The sequence below is a fragment of the Manacus candei genome, unplaced genomic scaffold, assembly GCF_025592945.1.
Source record: "Manacus candei isolate 608988 ecotype Guabito, Panama unplaced genomic scaffold, ASM2559294v1 h1tg000043l, whole genome shotgun sequence".
Lineage (NCBI taxonomy): Eukaryota > Metazoa > Chordata > Aves > Passeriformes > Pipridae > Manacus > Manacus candei.
This window is the reverse complement of record NW_026138091.1, coordinates 331529-347224: the sequence shown is the minus strand read 5'-3', so window position 1 is coordinate 347224 and position 15696 is coordinate 331529. Positions and strand designations below refer to the sequence as shown.

Genomic DNA, 15696 nt, shown 5'->3' with positions numbered 1-15696 from the left:
GACTGACCCACTGATAACCACTCCTTGGTTATCATAACAACCCTGAGTGAATGCTGTTGCCGGTGTATTTTGGTTCTGAAAAAATCTCCGGAGCAGTTAATTAGGGGTGAGATAAGAAAGGGTTTATTTGCCAAGGCAATAGGTGATATAGACGCGCACCCGCCGTGCCCGAGAGGTTACATTTTATAACATTATCCATCCAATCCCAGATGTGTCCACCCTTTGGCCCTTCCTCTGGACCGCCCCGGGCCCTCCCCCTGAGAATTGGGTCTGGGGTCTTTTTGGGACCACCTACTTCATCATCTTCAGCTTCATCAGAGTACAAAGGGTATACTGTCACCTAGTTTTTGACCGTACTCTGTGGTTTAGGCCCTGATACGCTGTTCTCCAAACAGTCCAGGCCTTTACCTTGACAAAAGACTAAACACTGCTACTGGATTCAGGGGTAGGTTGATATAGAAGGCATAGAATGGGGTAAGAGGGTTAGGGAATGTGTAAACAAGGGAAAGGAACAAGGGACAGAGGGGTTTCTGCTTTTAAAACCTTCCTATAAAATTTACAAGTCTTAAATAAAAAAAAACATTAGGGGCTTAAGGCATCAATGCCAAGGTGAAGTTATTGTGCATAGTTTTCACAACACCCACAAAGAATGATATTGTGAACATCTGTATACACAGTCACAGAGAATTGGTAGCTGGAGTCAACCACAAAATCCAGAACTGTAAATTAGGTGACTTTTCCACAGAGAGACTGGTTAATCACTAGGAAAAAAATACTAAGAGAAAATCTCCTCTTAATTTGGTGATGGGTGCCTTCTGGAGAGTATATCTTAGCCAAAATATATGGCCTAGATGAGTGAAAATTATTTGAATCATTAGGGGATTCAAATGGATGTAATGGTGATAGAGGGTTGTAAGGACTTAAAGATCACAGTTGCCTGTCTCAAAACACTGTCAAGGCCACAGAAGGAACTTGCCATAAGACAAATCACCACAGTGGGAACTTGAGATAAGCACAGATGGGAGAAATTTGCAACAGGAAGGCACTAATTCCAGGCCTAGTAGAGGTGGGATCTGTTTAGAACATCCTGGTTAATGCATCTGGGCAAAAATTCTCACTGTGGCAAACTGTGGGAAAGGAAGCAACTGACACGCATGGCACCTCAAGTTATGGTAACATCTGTGACCACCTCGGGGACACCTGGAACTTGGACTTCACAAAGGTGGTACCCCCCAAAGAATGACTCTGGGACCCCCACCACTGAGAAGCCCAGGGGGAAGAAGGAGCAACAGGATGCTGCCGGATCTGTGGGTGATGACTATCTTCTGCATGAGCTCTCTGTCTCTCTCTCCTTCTCGTCCACCCACTTCCCCCCTGCCCACTTTCCTATTTCTTTCTATCTCTCTACCTCACATTTACTGTTAAATAAAACCCACATTATTGGCTAAAGCATATGGTCTCATTTGCACCTTAATTTGTGCAGAAGCATCTCTCACTAATCAGATCATAACAAGGGTATCTGTGCCATTAATACTTCCAGTCCTAAACTCTGAGTTTTCTTGAAGTAGTTACTCATTAGGCAAATAGGCTCTGAGAGTCATGTAAAAGGCAGAAGATATTATATACAGAATATTAACAGCTTTTATTTAGAACAAGGGAAGTGGAATATAAAGGCTAATTTAAATATATAATAAATAATAAAAATTAGATGTATTACTCTTTGTCACAACCCAACATCATTTATTTTCACCAAATAATGGAATAACACTCTAAACCTCTTACCTTCATCTTTTGTTTCCGAGGACAGTATGCTCAATTTACAAATACTAAGACCTAAAAAGTTTCAATATTAACTAGAGCTGTCATATATTCAATGTCTGAGAATAAACATCTATAGATGAGTCAGGTAATTTAAGTTCATCTTTTCAGATAATTTTAAAAATATGTTGGGTATAATTTAAAAATTCTACACAGCTTCCCTAATTTCTCTTTGATGCCTTAAGAATAAGACTTATTTCTAATAAATCTACTGTAACAACCAAATGTTGGATGAAAAGAGACCATTGTTTGAGGTTTTTAAATGTCTAGCATATCACTGAGACAAACTGTTGATTACATTTTAATGATGTCTAAGTAGGCAATTGAAACTGAAAGAAATTTTACATCTAAATAGCATCTTCTAAGCAAGAAGCAGGGAAACTTTGAAATTTTCGTTAATGACACTACAATCACTAGAGAGAGAATTGGTCTTCAGAATTACCATATTCTCTCATTAAACTGTTGAGAGTGAAATATATTTTTCAGTACCCTATTCTATGCCTGGAAATTGCACTAAGACGCGATAACACACTGCAGTGTGTTCGTAACTCCATGAGGTCAAAGCAGAATCAATGCACATGCTTGCTACTGAGGGAGCAGGTAGCCAGGACAGCTGGTGGATAATTAGTACCTACTGTCTGCAGGAGCTGACAATTCGAAATGTCATGCATTTTCATCTCTGGGGTAGAGGCATCCTTGTGAAATTACTGATGAAGCTGAATACATTCAAAAATGCAAAATTAGATATTCAGAATTTTAAGTATTTCTCACTTAAGAGATTAATTAAACTGAAAGAATACCGTGGATATCATTTCAGCAGGAATTTGTCCTTTTATAATAACTTCTATCCAAACTAAATCAAAGCTAATAGTAAAGTCTGGCAAAGCTCATGATTACTATCACAGTACTCCTGTGTTGATCACAGTGATGAATTAGACCTTTGTTTCACATCAAGGGGAGAATCCTTGCTTTCCTGCACCAGAACTACCACTGAACTGAAAGGGATATTTGCAGAGCTATTAACAGGGCTGAAAGCCAGTTCACCTAACTTGCATGTGTAAAAGAGAAACACAGTTACAGTACATGGTATTTTGCCAGTTTTATGGAAAAAAGAATTGGCTCTGGCATCAACATTTTGAGGTTTTTTGTATTTGTTGTTGGTTTTGGTTTTGGGGAGGGTTTTGGTTGTTTGGTTTTTTTGTTTTTGTTTTATTTTGGTAGTGGTTTTTGTTTTCATTTTGTAAAGGAAGTGACAAAGCCAGCAAAAATAAAGTTCTTTCAGACCTGAAATGTAATACAAAGTAGTAATTCCCTGCTTTAGCCTATCCTTTAACAGTCTTACTGGTGGGTCTGAGTCTTTTGGAGTTTTATATCCTAATTTAAATTAGCCACAGAAATCCTTACAAGGTGAATTGCTTTTCTCTGTGTTCCAGTACTCTGCTCACTGTCTCTGCAGTATTTGTGGAGTGGTTTTGTTTAGCAGTAAAAAGGAATCAAATGTTTGGACTTAAATCTTACTGCTATAGCACAAGATAGGAAATGATTCTCAGACTTCTTTTATTACCTCTTAAAAGACCTTATACACACCTCCACCACCATTGTTACACAGCACAGTATTCTCATTTGCACTGCACAGCACAGCAATCTTGCAACTACTGTATGTATGGGAAGGCTACTTCCAGAGGGGATTATGCATTGCTAAGTGTTGGCAGAAAGGAATCTGATCTACCTAGACAAACTTTTCATTAAATGACTTCTAGACTGTTTCAACTTAATACTTTCTAAGGTAAGTCATGCAAATACATGACTGATATTCCAGAACTGTCTGGATGCAATCCTGTGCCATGTGCTCTAGGATAACCCTGCTTGAGCAGGGAAGTTGGACAAGATGACACACTGTGGTCCCTTCCAACCTTATCCATTCCATGATTCTGTGACTGCCTTTCTCACAAGGAGGTGTTAATTCTCTTACACTCTATTGATAGCTTGGCACTCTAATGACTACCATGATTCAGTAGAATCTCATGTATATCTCTAACACAATATGTTATATTTTTTTCCCATACTATGGTTCCTCTACAACTCTATAATATATATATGTGTGTAAATATATATATATATATATACACACATAAACTAGCAATGTATGTTAGCCTTTCTGTAATAGTAAATTAAGAGGAATCTTAAAAGCAATTCTGAGGATTCTAAAGTGAGAAACTATGAAGACAGGCAAATCTAAAAGGAACAGAGAAAAAAATATCTTCATGACATATTTACAGAACACAAACTTAGAATAAATAATACACAGTTCAGACTAATTGAATAGTCACAGTCGCAAACGAAAGATTTCTTTCCTTCTGGCAGATAACATTCTGATTATATCTAATCCATAAACAACCAAGGACAGACAGACACAGGAGAAAAAAAGGAAAGACTTGAAAAGCAGAAAGCACAGGAAAGTCTAATTATGTGAGAATAGACAGAACATTAATAAGAGATTACCTGTACACCTATTATTTCTAGACCCAAAACTTGGTAAGCAATCTCATATATGAAGTAGTAGTGTCATATATGCAGTTGTATGTGTCAAGTCTTATGTTATTTTACCCAGATTAAAGAACTAACACATAAGAAAGTGAACAAAGTGAACACATTCATCCCTTGTGGTACATTCAGTCCTCAGAGCTGGAAGATACATATGGACTTAAAAAAAGGCTGCTGAAAATTCAGTTATATTCTTTATGAATGGTAATGATGGCCTCAAAGATACTTTTTAGATTTAGTAAAAAAAAGCAGAGTAACATGCTCTACATCTATATCTCTCTAAATTACTAATTAGTGTTAAAAATGTACTGATAAATAGAGGGACAAGACTCATCAACTCTAATATCCCTGTGAATGTTATTGTGAGTTTCTTAATTGATTTTTAAATGTTTCTTCTCTCTCAAATAGCACAATGTCTACTTCTCTATCTTTAATTGCTAACTTGAGGCTGATTTCAATTGAATGCTTACATTTGTATATTACAGGGATGTGCAAACTTAAAGTTATATTTTGTCAAGGGCTTGACATGAAAGTAGTGATTAAAAATACTCTACATAAACATTTAAAGATAAGTTCAAACATTATCTCTAGATTCTTTGGATTAGACTTGCTAATTCTCTTGAAACTCTGCAAAGGAGTATTAAAAGACTGAAAGAAACCTGAAAAACTAGAAAATTTAAAAATGAGGCTTTCAGAATCTAAATAATGGCTGTAAAGTTAATGGTTACAGATGAAAAATAAACCTGCTTGTTTACATAATGAATTTGTGAAGCCATTTTTAAATACATCTTTTTTCCCTGACACCCTCTAATTACACTGGAACTCCAGTTTCTCCAGTTCTTTTGCCTTTGTAGCCTTATTTTACTAGTTCTCCATAACTCCTGGCAGCTGCTATGAGTCAGTTTACTGTTTTTACAAGGAGTTGCATCAAAGACAGCATTCAATTATTGTATAATCCATGCAAACAAAAAGCTAAGTTGCTGTTTGTTGTCAGGCAAAAAGAGAGTGAAGCTGCTAGAGTTTATGGGGAGCCTTTGACCTCTATAAACAGACATAACATTGTGTTCAATAGATAATACAAAAAAGTCTTCTTTAACCTTCTGAAAAAGATCTAGTGAGTCATTAAATACCTACCTAATATTTTAAGAATTGCCCAGTAGGCAAAAGGCACAGAATTAATGACAATGTGAAATAGAAAAATGTCTCTTTCTCATAAACCTACGTTCTTTCACAAATGAAATAATATTGCAATTGACAAACTCTGAATATTTCCCCCTATATTTTATATCCAGCTTTAAAAACTTTTACACTGGGAAAAAAACACCCACTCTTAGTGCTAAAATGGCATAGTAGATGGTCTTGCTTCTCCTTACATGTCTGCATAAAAACAACAAAAATCCTGACATTTTAATCAAGTTTGAGGCAAACAAAGTCACATAAAAAAGGTACTCACTTTTTTTTCAGTCTTCTGTCCTTTTCTGCTTGGGTTCCAAGTTTGCTTAATCCCAGAGATTCCTGAGCTGCTGCCTCTGTTTCCATGTAACCTCCTGGAAAACAAACCAAACCAAACCCCCACTGTATTTTCCCATAGCTCTTTCCTAGTTGTTCCCCTCATCAACCCTTCAATTTCCCTCCCACCCACAACCATCATCTAAGTTTGCTTCCTCAAGCCATGACATCTGGTGTTTGTGGAGAACATTTATCACCTACAGAAATAAATTCTGACAAGTGTTTACTACATGGAAAAGAGTAGAAGTAGAGCGAAAAAAATTGTTTCCTCCTCCTCGTGTTTAGTAGAAATTTATGAGAAAAGCACCTTGATCTCCTTTGCCTGTTTTTCTTTGACTACTAAGGGTCAGCCTCATGGTGCTAAGTAAGCAATGCTCTCAGCATTTTTTAATCTCAGTTGAGAAATGTACAAATGAAAGTGCATTCTCAAGAACTGTCTCATTACTATTGCCATAATACAGCATCACTTAATGTAGTAGTGCTAAAGCCTTCGTCTTCCTTTCATAGAGAGTCTTAGAGTCTTTGATGTTGTTATTCCTGCAAACTCACAGAGATGACACAAAGACTCTGTCAGAGAAGGAAAAAGACTCCTACATCTCCCTAGAGGTGTCTTTTAGGCATCTGAATCCTGTCAAAGTTGTGGGAACTTGAATAAGTTACACAGAGTGACAAGGGAAGCTTGCAGTAAGCAAGGACACATGGACCAAAATAAAATCGTATTATAAACTAAGGACATATGATCCCTGCTGGTCTTACAGTATGTCCACTAACATGACTTTCTTATACCAGAAGAGGAAAGTTGGTCTGACTTTTTTATCGCTGTCTGGATTCAAGGAATAATGAAGATATCTGCCAGTACAACCTCCTGGCTCTGGCTGCACACTGTCCTCTCATTCCCACATGCATATGTACAGATAGAAGTGCTGCAGCACTTCTTTAAAGGCTGCTTTCCTCCTGTGCTCCTGTTCACAAGGTGTATAACTGGCACAAGAAGGAAGACAACAGTGTGGTAAAATATGGGTGCTTGACTCCATTTGAAAATGGCAATTTCTTATTTCTCACCTAATGGATAGTGAACAATTGTAGTGTGGACACTGGCATAATAAGAAAGCGCAAAATTCAAATATTCTATTCTGATTAGTTGATTTTAGCTATAAAATAATGCATAAATGTTAAGTAGTGAAATAGCATCACAGCCTATTACGAGTCAAATGTACATGCACCTCAATCAAGTGAGAACAAACCTCACTGCTTCCTCATGTTTATTTATGACATTAACTTGGAAAAGCTTGGTTTTAAGCTGCTTTTTTAAAGCAGGTGCTGTTTTAGCACTCCTGTTTGTCTGGACAGATTTTTTCTTTATTAAAAGGGGACACTACTTCTGCAAGTTTCATGATAAGAATGATGTAAATGCGTCTCACAAATAAAGAGAACATGAATGTATGCTTTTCTTTACTTCATCTGCCTTTCCAAGTTTTACAGAATCTTATTAAATGCTCCCTGCTGACTCTGGAGTAAGTTTTTGATTTAGCAAACTGCACTATCAATATATCACACCTTTCTTGAGAGACCAGCTCTCAATATATTGTAGAGAGGTGGTATGAGTGCAGTGCAGTGCTGACCTTTCATACACCATGCAGATCAGCTTACCTTGGCAGGTCTAAAAATGCCTGGAATATATTGTTTGGTTTAGGTCTAGAATATTTAAAGTGTTACGCGGGAAGAATATGTAAGCGTCTAGTGTGGTGTTTGCCAAGTGACAGAAGACTGGATAAGTTTAAAATCAAGTTAATCCAGGAAGAAAGAAACAAAATGCACTTATGTTCCCCGTAGCATTCCTTTCCCCTTCTCCAATAATTTAAAGAATCTGCCTTTGAACAATAATTCTAATGGTCTAGCAGAGATGGTAACAGTAACAAACAATAAAACAAAATAAAACTCTAGCAAGGTTAGTAGTTGAAAACTAATAATTTCAGAGTTTTGCCAGGAATACAGAGTAAGGCAATATTATGGGAGACAGCCTGACTCCATTGAAGATAGTGATAAAACTTTGGAGGTTCAAGTATTGTTTCTTAAATAACAGTATATAAACATAAATAATTGAAAATGAGGTATTTTCCATATTAAAAAATGAAAGAAGCATGTGTTTATATAAAGTTAGAGTGTTTCATTTTAAGCAAGGAAATAAATTACATTCTTTATGGATTTTGTATTATAAATTTAGGTTATGAAAACCATACAATAGTCTGCAGTGCAGTAGTGATAGGACTTGCTATATAAATTTCTGTGATATAGTATCTTACTATAAATAGAACTACTAATTATACAGTTGCACAGATAACATACCTGTCATACAATTGAGTCAAGTACTACCATGATTGCTGTTTTTTAAATTTCATTGTCCCTTTCCACTCACAATATTCTATGATTTTATGATACTGCCACTGAATGGAAGTGGTCACTGAATATATGCTTTTCTTTCGATATGTTAAAAATTAAGATGAGAAAAAACTACTTTGTAATTTAGCTGCTCAATGTCTTTTCAATTTCTAGAAATACTTCTCTCCTACTTTTTGGTTAGTTAACAGTTCTACTGTTCATTTCATACATGCTTGTAAGCCCAGTTCATTTATTTAAAATGTGAATTACACTGAAATCTTTGCTGTTGGGCTAAAGGATGGAAGCCACAAAAAATGTCATATAATTGCAAATCTCTAATATCTTTTAGTAATGTCATGATTTAATCTTGGGAATTACAAATAGGTTTTATCCAATTCTATGTATGTTTTATTAATCACGGTGAGTAGTAAGAAATTAATGTACTGCCAGATTGCATTGTTCCTGAGATAACCTTGAAAGTTGTTATTTCATTTTTGTTCCACAATGCAAGGAACTGCAGGAAACATGAACACATTTATTACATCTCTGTCCTCTGTGTTCCTGAGTTACTGTGAAATCATAGATTATTGCGCATGAATCATCAGTATCAATAAAAAGGGTTTTATGGAATGTAACTGTGAATTAATAAAGTCTAACTTCAGCTGCAATCTAAAGTTATAAAATTCTCCATCAATGCAAAACTGACATGCAGGTGTATTTGAAAGACTTATTTAATAAATTCTTATTTAAAAGAGTAAATAAATTAGTTTTACTCTTCCTATAGTGAGAAAAAAAGGTGAATTCAAATTACAATTAGAAATTAGGTTGGGTTTTTTTCAAGAACACAAGGCTCTTACAGGCAGAGAGGGGAAAGGTTGGAGTATAAATGAAGAATTCTCAGTTATTCGATTTTACTCTGACGATTTGACCTTCATATTACCTTTTCTATTCTATACTATTTTAGTGATGGGCTTGTTAGTTGTGATAAGGACATATTTTAATATGAATGTAGGTTTTTTATTTCAGGCTAATGTATTGTTTAAATGCTTACAATTACTGCAAAGCCTTAAAATTCTTTTACAAGTGTTATGTGGTCACCATGGCAGTAAAAATTTAGTGCCTCACGAATTCATATATTGTGTGACATCTTCAAGACTAGGATTTCAGTTTTGCTGACACATCTATTCCAATTTGTTACTTGTGTTGGCATGTGTACATATAGACATGTCCTATAGAAATAGGTAGAGGAAAATTTTTGCCATGAATGAAACAGACTAAGGTCTTGGCAAGGGAAAAGGGCAGAAATAGGAAGAAAACAAACAACTGCTGTGAGTACCATAACTAATTGAAAGAGTATGGTGAGGACATTCAGCAACAGGCAGCAGAGAGCATCTATTGGCACACTGAAATCCAAAAAGCAGCTACACTTGCAAGGTCCTTCCATATCACATAGGTACACCTGTTATAGTGGTTTATTACTTTCTACTTTCTCATCTCCTCTTTATTTGATTATTCAAGAATACACTGTTAGCATTTTTACCCTAATTCAACAGACTATTGAAGCAACAGGCTCAGTGAAGAGTATGACTAGCAATTTGTGCCAGAACTCTCCTTTCATTTGCATTACAGTCATAGCAAACTCTTATATAATTGCTGATAACAATGAATTTTAATGGAAAATTTGTGCCAGAAAAAACAGAAAAATGAGCAAATTGAAAACTGAAAAAGAAAAGTGAAATTAAAAATGGAAAAATGACTGTGAAATGATGACCTTGACTTGTTACCACTAATTCCTTACTGAGCTGTCCAAGTCGAGCCTTCTCTTTTTTACCAAACAAACGTCCGATTGAAGACTTGATTCCTTTCTTCTTGGGAGCTTTGTGCAGGGAGTCCTGACTGCTGTTGACACTGCCAAGACCAATGCTTTCTGGCTCCAATGAAGCAGGTAAACTACTACAAAATGGTGGTAAAGAAATGGAATAAATAACACGCCAAAATTTTCAGGTAATTTTTTACTTTCTTCTGAGCAGCTCTGCAAACAAATTAATTAGTTATAATTTACTAATGATCCCCCAACAGGAGAAACAATCATATTTTCCTTAAATTGTTTGGCAACACTGAGAGCAAAAAGATCACATCGTCTCCATCAGGCAAGACTGAAAATAAATATTTTTAATTTGCTAAGAACAGTTAATGAAAAATACAGTAGTCAGCCTGCTGTTTTTCTTTCTAAGATTTGCAGTATTACTACTTCTACTAGTCATCAAAACTGTACCTCAAAACAGAAATATCCAGGATGTACTTTAGCACTGACAAACATTTGCAAAGTCATACAAGAGACAACTGGTAAGGCTTTCTATCTCATGGCATGGGAAACAGGGTCATTTTGGAATGATTAGAAAATAATATTACATAGTAAAACTGTGAAGTGCCAATTCATTTTACAAACATCTTACCTTCTGGCATCATTGTGGTATGAAGAAGGAAGTGTATGAGTCATTCTGATAGCTCGGGGTGTTGGAGGAGGAGAAGTTTCACATTTGATTGTGGCTTTATCTTCACGGCCATCTTCTTCAACAACTGCAATCTGGGGGAGAGAGACTCCATTGAGAGCAGATTAGCTTTTCAGGAACGTTTCAAGATACGCTGCATGAGTTTGTCAAATGAACTGAAGCATGTATGGTTTCAAGTGCAATTTTTTGAGAAAATTGTAAGGATTCTTATTTTTGAAAGATGCTACTGGGTGAGAACAAGTGCCTAAATATGGCAGCTTAAAGTATATATTTGAAAGAAATGAGAATATGAGTTCATTCCCTTAATGCCAAACAGGTTGATACAGTGAAAGTCTAAACATGAAGATAACCTTAGGTGTAAATGGGTCTCTTGGATTAATCAGGATTATTCAAGTCAACAAGGTTTCTCGGGTATGTAAGAATGTAAATACAGGTATAAACATGACCACTCTCTCCACAATGTGTTAACAGACTAGTCAGTATGCTTGAAAATAAGCATGGGCAGAAAGGAATTTTATCATAGCATATAATTATTTATCTTCTGTTACGTGAAGATAGATCTCATAATCAGTGCCAGCTGTGTAAACAATTTTATACTGCTCCAGAAGATTTCAAGGAATCTGGCTTTGGTTCCTCCAGCAAGAAAAATGGTCAAAATACATTTGAAGGTAATTCTTTTGTGTCCATAATTTTTTAAAATAAGTATTCTTTTAAGTTAATACTGTAGAGGCTACTACTCCAATGTATCACTGGTGGGCCTTGATTCTGTGGCTTAGCTGTGATCCCTGCAAGCCTTTCCAGGTAGGGTTCTACTGATTATGTTCAGAAATTGAATGAAAAGGAGAGGAGGGGATGCAGTTGCTGGTAAGAGACCCAGTTTTCTAAATAGAAGAGGAATATGATAAATGTGCTTTCCCAAACTTAAAAAGAACCCCACTATCATACCTTTCTCCGATGCTTCCTTAGGTCGCTTGGCTTAGGTTGGTAACAAAAGCAGCAACAACAAAAAAAGAATGATTAATAAATCTTATGAAGCATAACAAAATATCACACTTTCGTTGTTCTCACATTCAGAAGTGAGAAGTAGAGATTTCTTTAATGTAATACTATCCATAATACATACTAATTATACCATATACTTGAAGTAATAACATAAGATAATGGTAATAACATAAGATAATGCCTAAAATATATACCATTCTAGAAAAGTAGTAATTTTTTTCCCTATAGTTACACTCTCTTTCAATTTTATAAACTCACCAAAGAGTTGGACATTGCAAGCTCATAGTAGCACTTTCTATTTTTTGAGTTTTCATATAAATATTTAGGCTATACCCCGCAGAGATTTTTATTTAAGTTTTATCTAATTTTACAAATATATTGGTGTCACACCAAGTAAAAGCACAAAATATCATCACCAAATACTGTGCCTGAAAAAGTGACTGGCATTTTCAGAAGATTAATACAGGTTCACCTATCTTCTGTACTGCCAAGTATTACTTGGCAATAGAAGGCTGCTAGAATGTGTCTTGTTCAACCCCCTTTGCATTTTTATTTTTGGTGGATGTCTCATTCATTTAAGGAAAGCTGAAGATACAGAATTTATTTACTGTGAGGACTGTGGAAACTCATGCAATACTGCTTCTCCAGACAACCAGTATAGGGTCATCTGCAATTTGGGTTCTAGAGACCAGGACTCTACAGAGCTCTTCTCAACTCAGAGTTTCCACTTTGAGGATGTCTGACAAGTTTGTGTCTGTCCCCAGCCAGTAACAAGGATCTATTCAACACTGAACTCCTGCTGAAACAATGCAAGGCAGAAATGTCTTGAAATGGTTGATGAAGGTGAGAAAAACTGCAGGCTGTGCTGCTGAGCATGCCATGGGTTTCTGCTTCTGCTGCTTGTGGTATGTCAAGAGTTCAACTGCAACTCATACAGACATATCCATCTGAGTTTTAGCATGGTTAGAGCTGGATGCCAGTGAGACCATGGCAACCTGAAGTACAGAGGCTATGCTGTCATTTTATGTTTGAATCTGATGAACCTACTGACCTGATGCTACATTGTCCTAATCATGGCAACCAGGCAACACAGGTATCTGCTGGAGACCAGTTTAACCATTGCCATTTTTCTGTAGCCAGATTATTTAGTTTAAATGGCTGAGGAAATGGAGCCAAACTGTGTATTTGTGAAGGTGCTGCTTTGGTGAAGTGGCAGCACAGCAGTCTCCACACTCACCTCCTCCACAACGATCTGTGCAATCAATATTTTCCTTTCTGCTATTCAGAAGTGAGAACTGGGGGCAGAAAAGAATCAGTCACAACCGCCTGCCCCAACCTCCTCTCTGCTGTCCTGAGTTCCCAAGAAGGCAGCAAACACCATACTAAACTGGGAGGGAGTTAAACTGGATATGAGTAGTTGTAATTTCTGAGGAAAAGGTAATACTTGGCTAGATGATCACTGGCAAAAGTCCCTACTCCCATCTGAGAAGAATGAACAGGTAGGCTCTATTCCCAGCTGCTCTTAGCAACCTTCTCTGCTAGGATAGTTAATTTCTGCATTCTGATTGAGATCAAAGTTCATTTTCCCTCTGATGAGAGGCTCTACCTTCTTCTTCCAAGGAATGGACCACAAGGGGACACTGGGAACATTATGATTATCTGAGAAAAATCAAATAAAAAATGGGCTTACACATACCCTGTTCTACTCCCCGTATGTGGAGATCAGCAGAGTGGGCTGCTTTGATTCTCTCCTAGTATTTAAAGGGATTAATTCACCCAGGCTCCAAACTGGTTTGTAGCTCACACTGAACACTGTGGCTGTACTCTGATCAGTAGTAGAGCTTTACATCTCGAATATGTTGACACATATTACCTTCACAGACTTGCATTGCTTCTTTTTGTCTAGGATCAAAATTAATTTTTTTGCAAATCCGTTTTCAAATCAAATCAAGCATTTTTGAATGCGTCCTCAAAGATAATGTTAGAAATGCTTTGCATGGTAATTTCATGGCTTGATATCTATGTGTGTACTGCTTATAATGTTGAAATATATCTGTTAAATGAATTATTAGTACTTATAAAGTAATTATTTCAAGTGCATTATGTACTGTCATAAAAATGCTGCAAGTATAAAATAGTACACATAACAAAATGTATATCCAAATGATTATATATAGGAAGCAGTGGAAGCTCTTAATGTCTTCTAGGTATTTCCTGAAAGTTTAAACTCAACAATAGTCCTAGAGACTACTGTGTAATAACTGTATCACTTCAGAGCTTTCCATTAGTAAACATTTTTTACATATAAGTTGATTACAGTAATTGTAGTGATCAGTGGCCCTTGATCCCCACATCATTATGTCCCTGGTGAACTATGCAATGCTCAAAACCACTATAACAAAGACCCAAACCACCCAAATGTCCATATGCTAGGGAATTTGCTATCTGTGTATGTATGATGAAGAAGTGAATAAAGAATTAGAGAGAAGAACCACTCATACAGTGAAAAGATTAAGTACTTAAGATGAGAAATATCACACCTAAAATTGCTGTCACAGTTTCTTACCAGTGTCATAACCCCCATTCTGTCCATCTCCCTGGCTGGACTGCGAGGGGTGAGTTTAGGAGTTGAGTGTCCGCTGGGAGGAGATGAGCTTGCAAGTGATGATGCTGTCACTGAGCCAGTAATGGAGGTACCTTGGTGGACTCTGGCTAGATTTAAGCCTTCCAGACTCACACTGGCCACTCGGTTCTCTATCTCTTCAGCACGCAGTTCTGTTGACTCTTTCTCTTCTTGGATTAGCCTTATTAAGTAAAAGAAGAGTGTGATTGCATTTCCCTCTTCATATCCCCAAAGCAAAACTAAAAACTATTTCCTTTCAAATGAGATTTGAAAGTAGAGAAACAAAGATGAATACTGTAGGTCAACTAAAAAATAATATTAGAAAGGATATTTTATAATCATCAGAGTTATAAAATTATTTTTCTTAACTTCTCCATTCTCAAAACCTGTTTGAAGAATGTTCCTAACAGCAAGATTTGACATTTCAGTAAGCTTGTTTCTTTTGTAAAGGAGACAGTAAGGGTAGGGAGGTTAACAATCTCTTTTACCATAGATAACTAATTCCAATATTATGTTACCTTCATCTGATTTTCTTTTGCTAAATCTCAAACACAAAGTCAAATGAAATTGGGCCTTTAAGAAGGGAATTGCTAAAATAATCCTTATTAATGAAAAAAGAGAACCAGTAAAACAAATTGTATAAAATGTCTACAGTTCTTTTTGAAATAAGGCATGGCAGAAACTTAAAGGCCAATAATATTTTGAAAGGGAATTATAACAATCTTTTTTTCATTTTAGTAATCTAAATTCTGATTCATCTTGTATAATAAAAAAACAAGGCAAAATACATTTTTAATCTCTTTTGATAACTCAAATCATTTTATATCATGTTTGTCAAGAAAAAAAATACCCACAAACCAAGAAAATATAAAATGCAGTACACTTTATATGACTATCCTTGTAGAATGATTTTTCCTGAACCATATAAAAAAAAAGAATACAAAATTACTTACCTGGTCCTTTAATAATTATAGTGGTGATAATAAAAGCCTATACTTCAGTATAAGATTAGGAGTAGGGGAAATAAACTACTCTCAGCAGACTTCCAGTAAAAATGGCCATATACAAAGGGCACTGTTGCTTCCTTTTTGAGATAAAACTGTACCTAACATCTGAGTCAAGATGCTGAGTTAAGTAAAACAATGATCTGATTCAGGGTGGCACAAATAATATCCCACTATGTCACCCACACGTACAATTCCTCATGAGAATCCTTTACTATATTACTTCTTAAACTGACAAAAGTGTTTTTAAAAAACAAATATAGTTGTTACATCTCCAGCTTCCTAAATTGGTCACAGCGCTGAC

At 36.1% G+C, this 15696-nt stretch overlaps 1 protein-coding gene across 17 annotated transcripts in view; it reads right to left on the bottom strand.

Annotated features, from left to right (window-relative positions):
• PPFIA2 (PTPRF interacting protein alpha 2) overlaps positions 1-15696 on the bottom strand; it is a 329493-nt gene that overhangs the window by 30803 nt on the left and 282994 nt on the right. For 10 of the 17 annotated variants that reach the window (XM_051795708.1, XM_051795691.1, XM_051795696.1 and 7 more), the window contains 5 exons: positions 14332-14569; positions 11709-11738; positions 10707-10837; positions 10022-10203; positions 5816-5909 (listed from right to left, as the gene is read on the bottom strand). In XM_051795708.1, the coding sequence (XP_051651668.1) occupies positions 5816-5909; positions 10022-10203; positions 10707-10837; positions 11709-11738; positions 14332-14569 (675 nt within the window). The remainder of the gene's footprint in view (positions 1-5815; positions 5910-10021; positions 10204-10706; positions 10838-11708; positions 11739-14331; positions 14570-15696) is intronic. The other 7 variants (XM_051795692.1, XM_051795697.1, XM_051795699.1 and 4 more) reach the window with 1 other exon arrangement.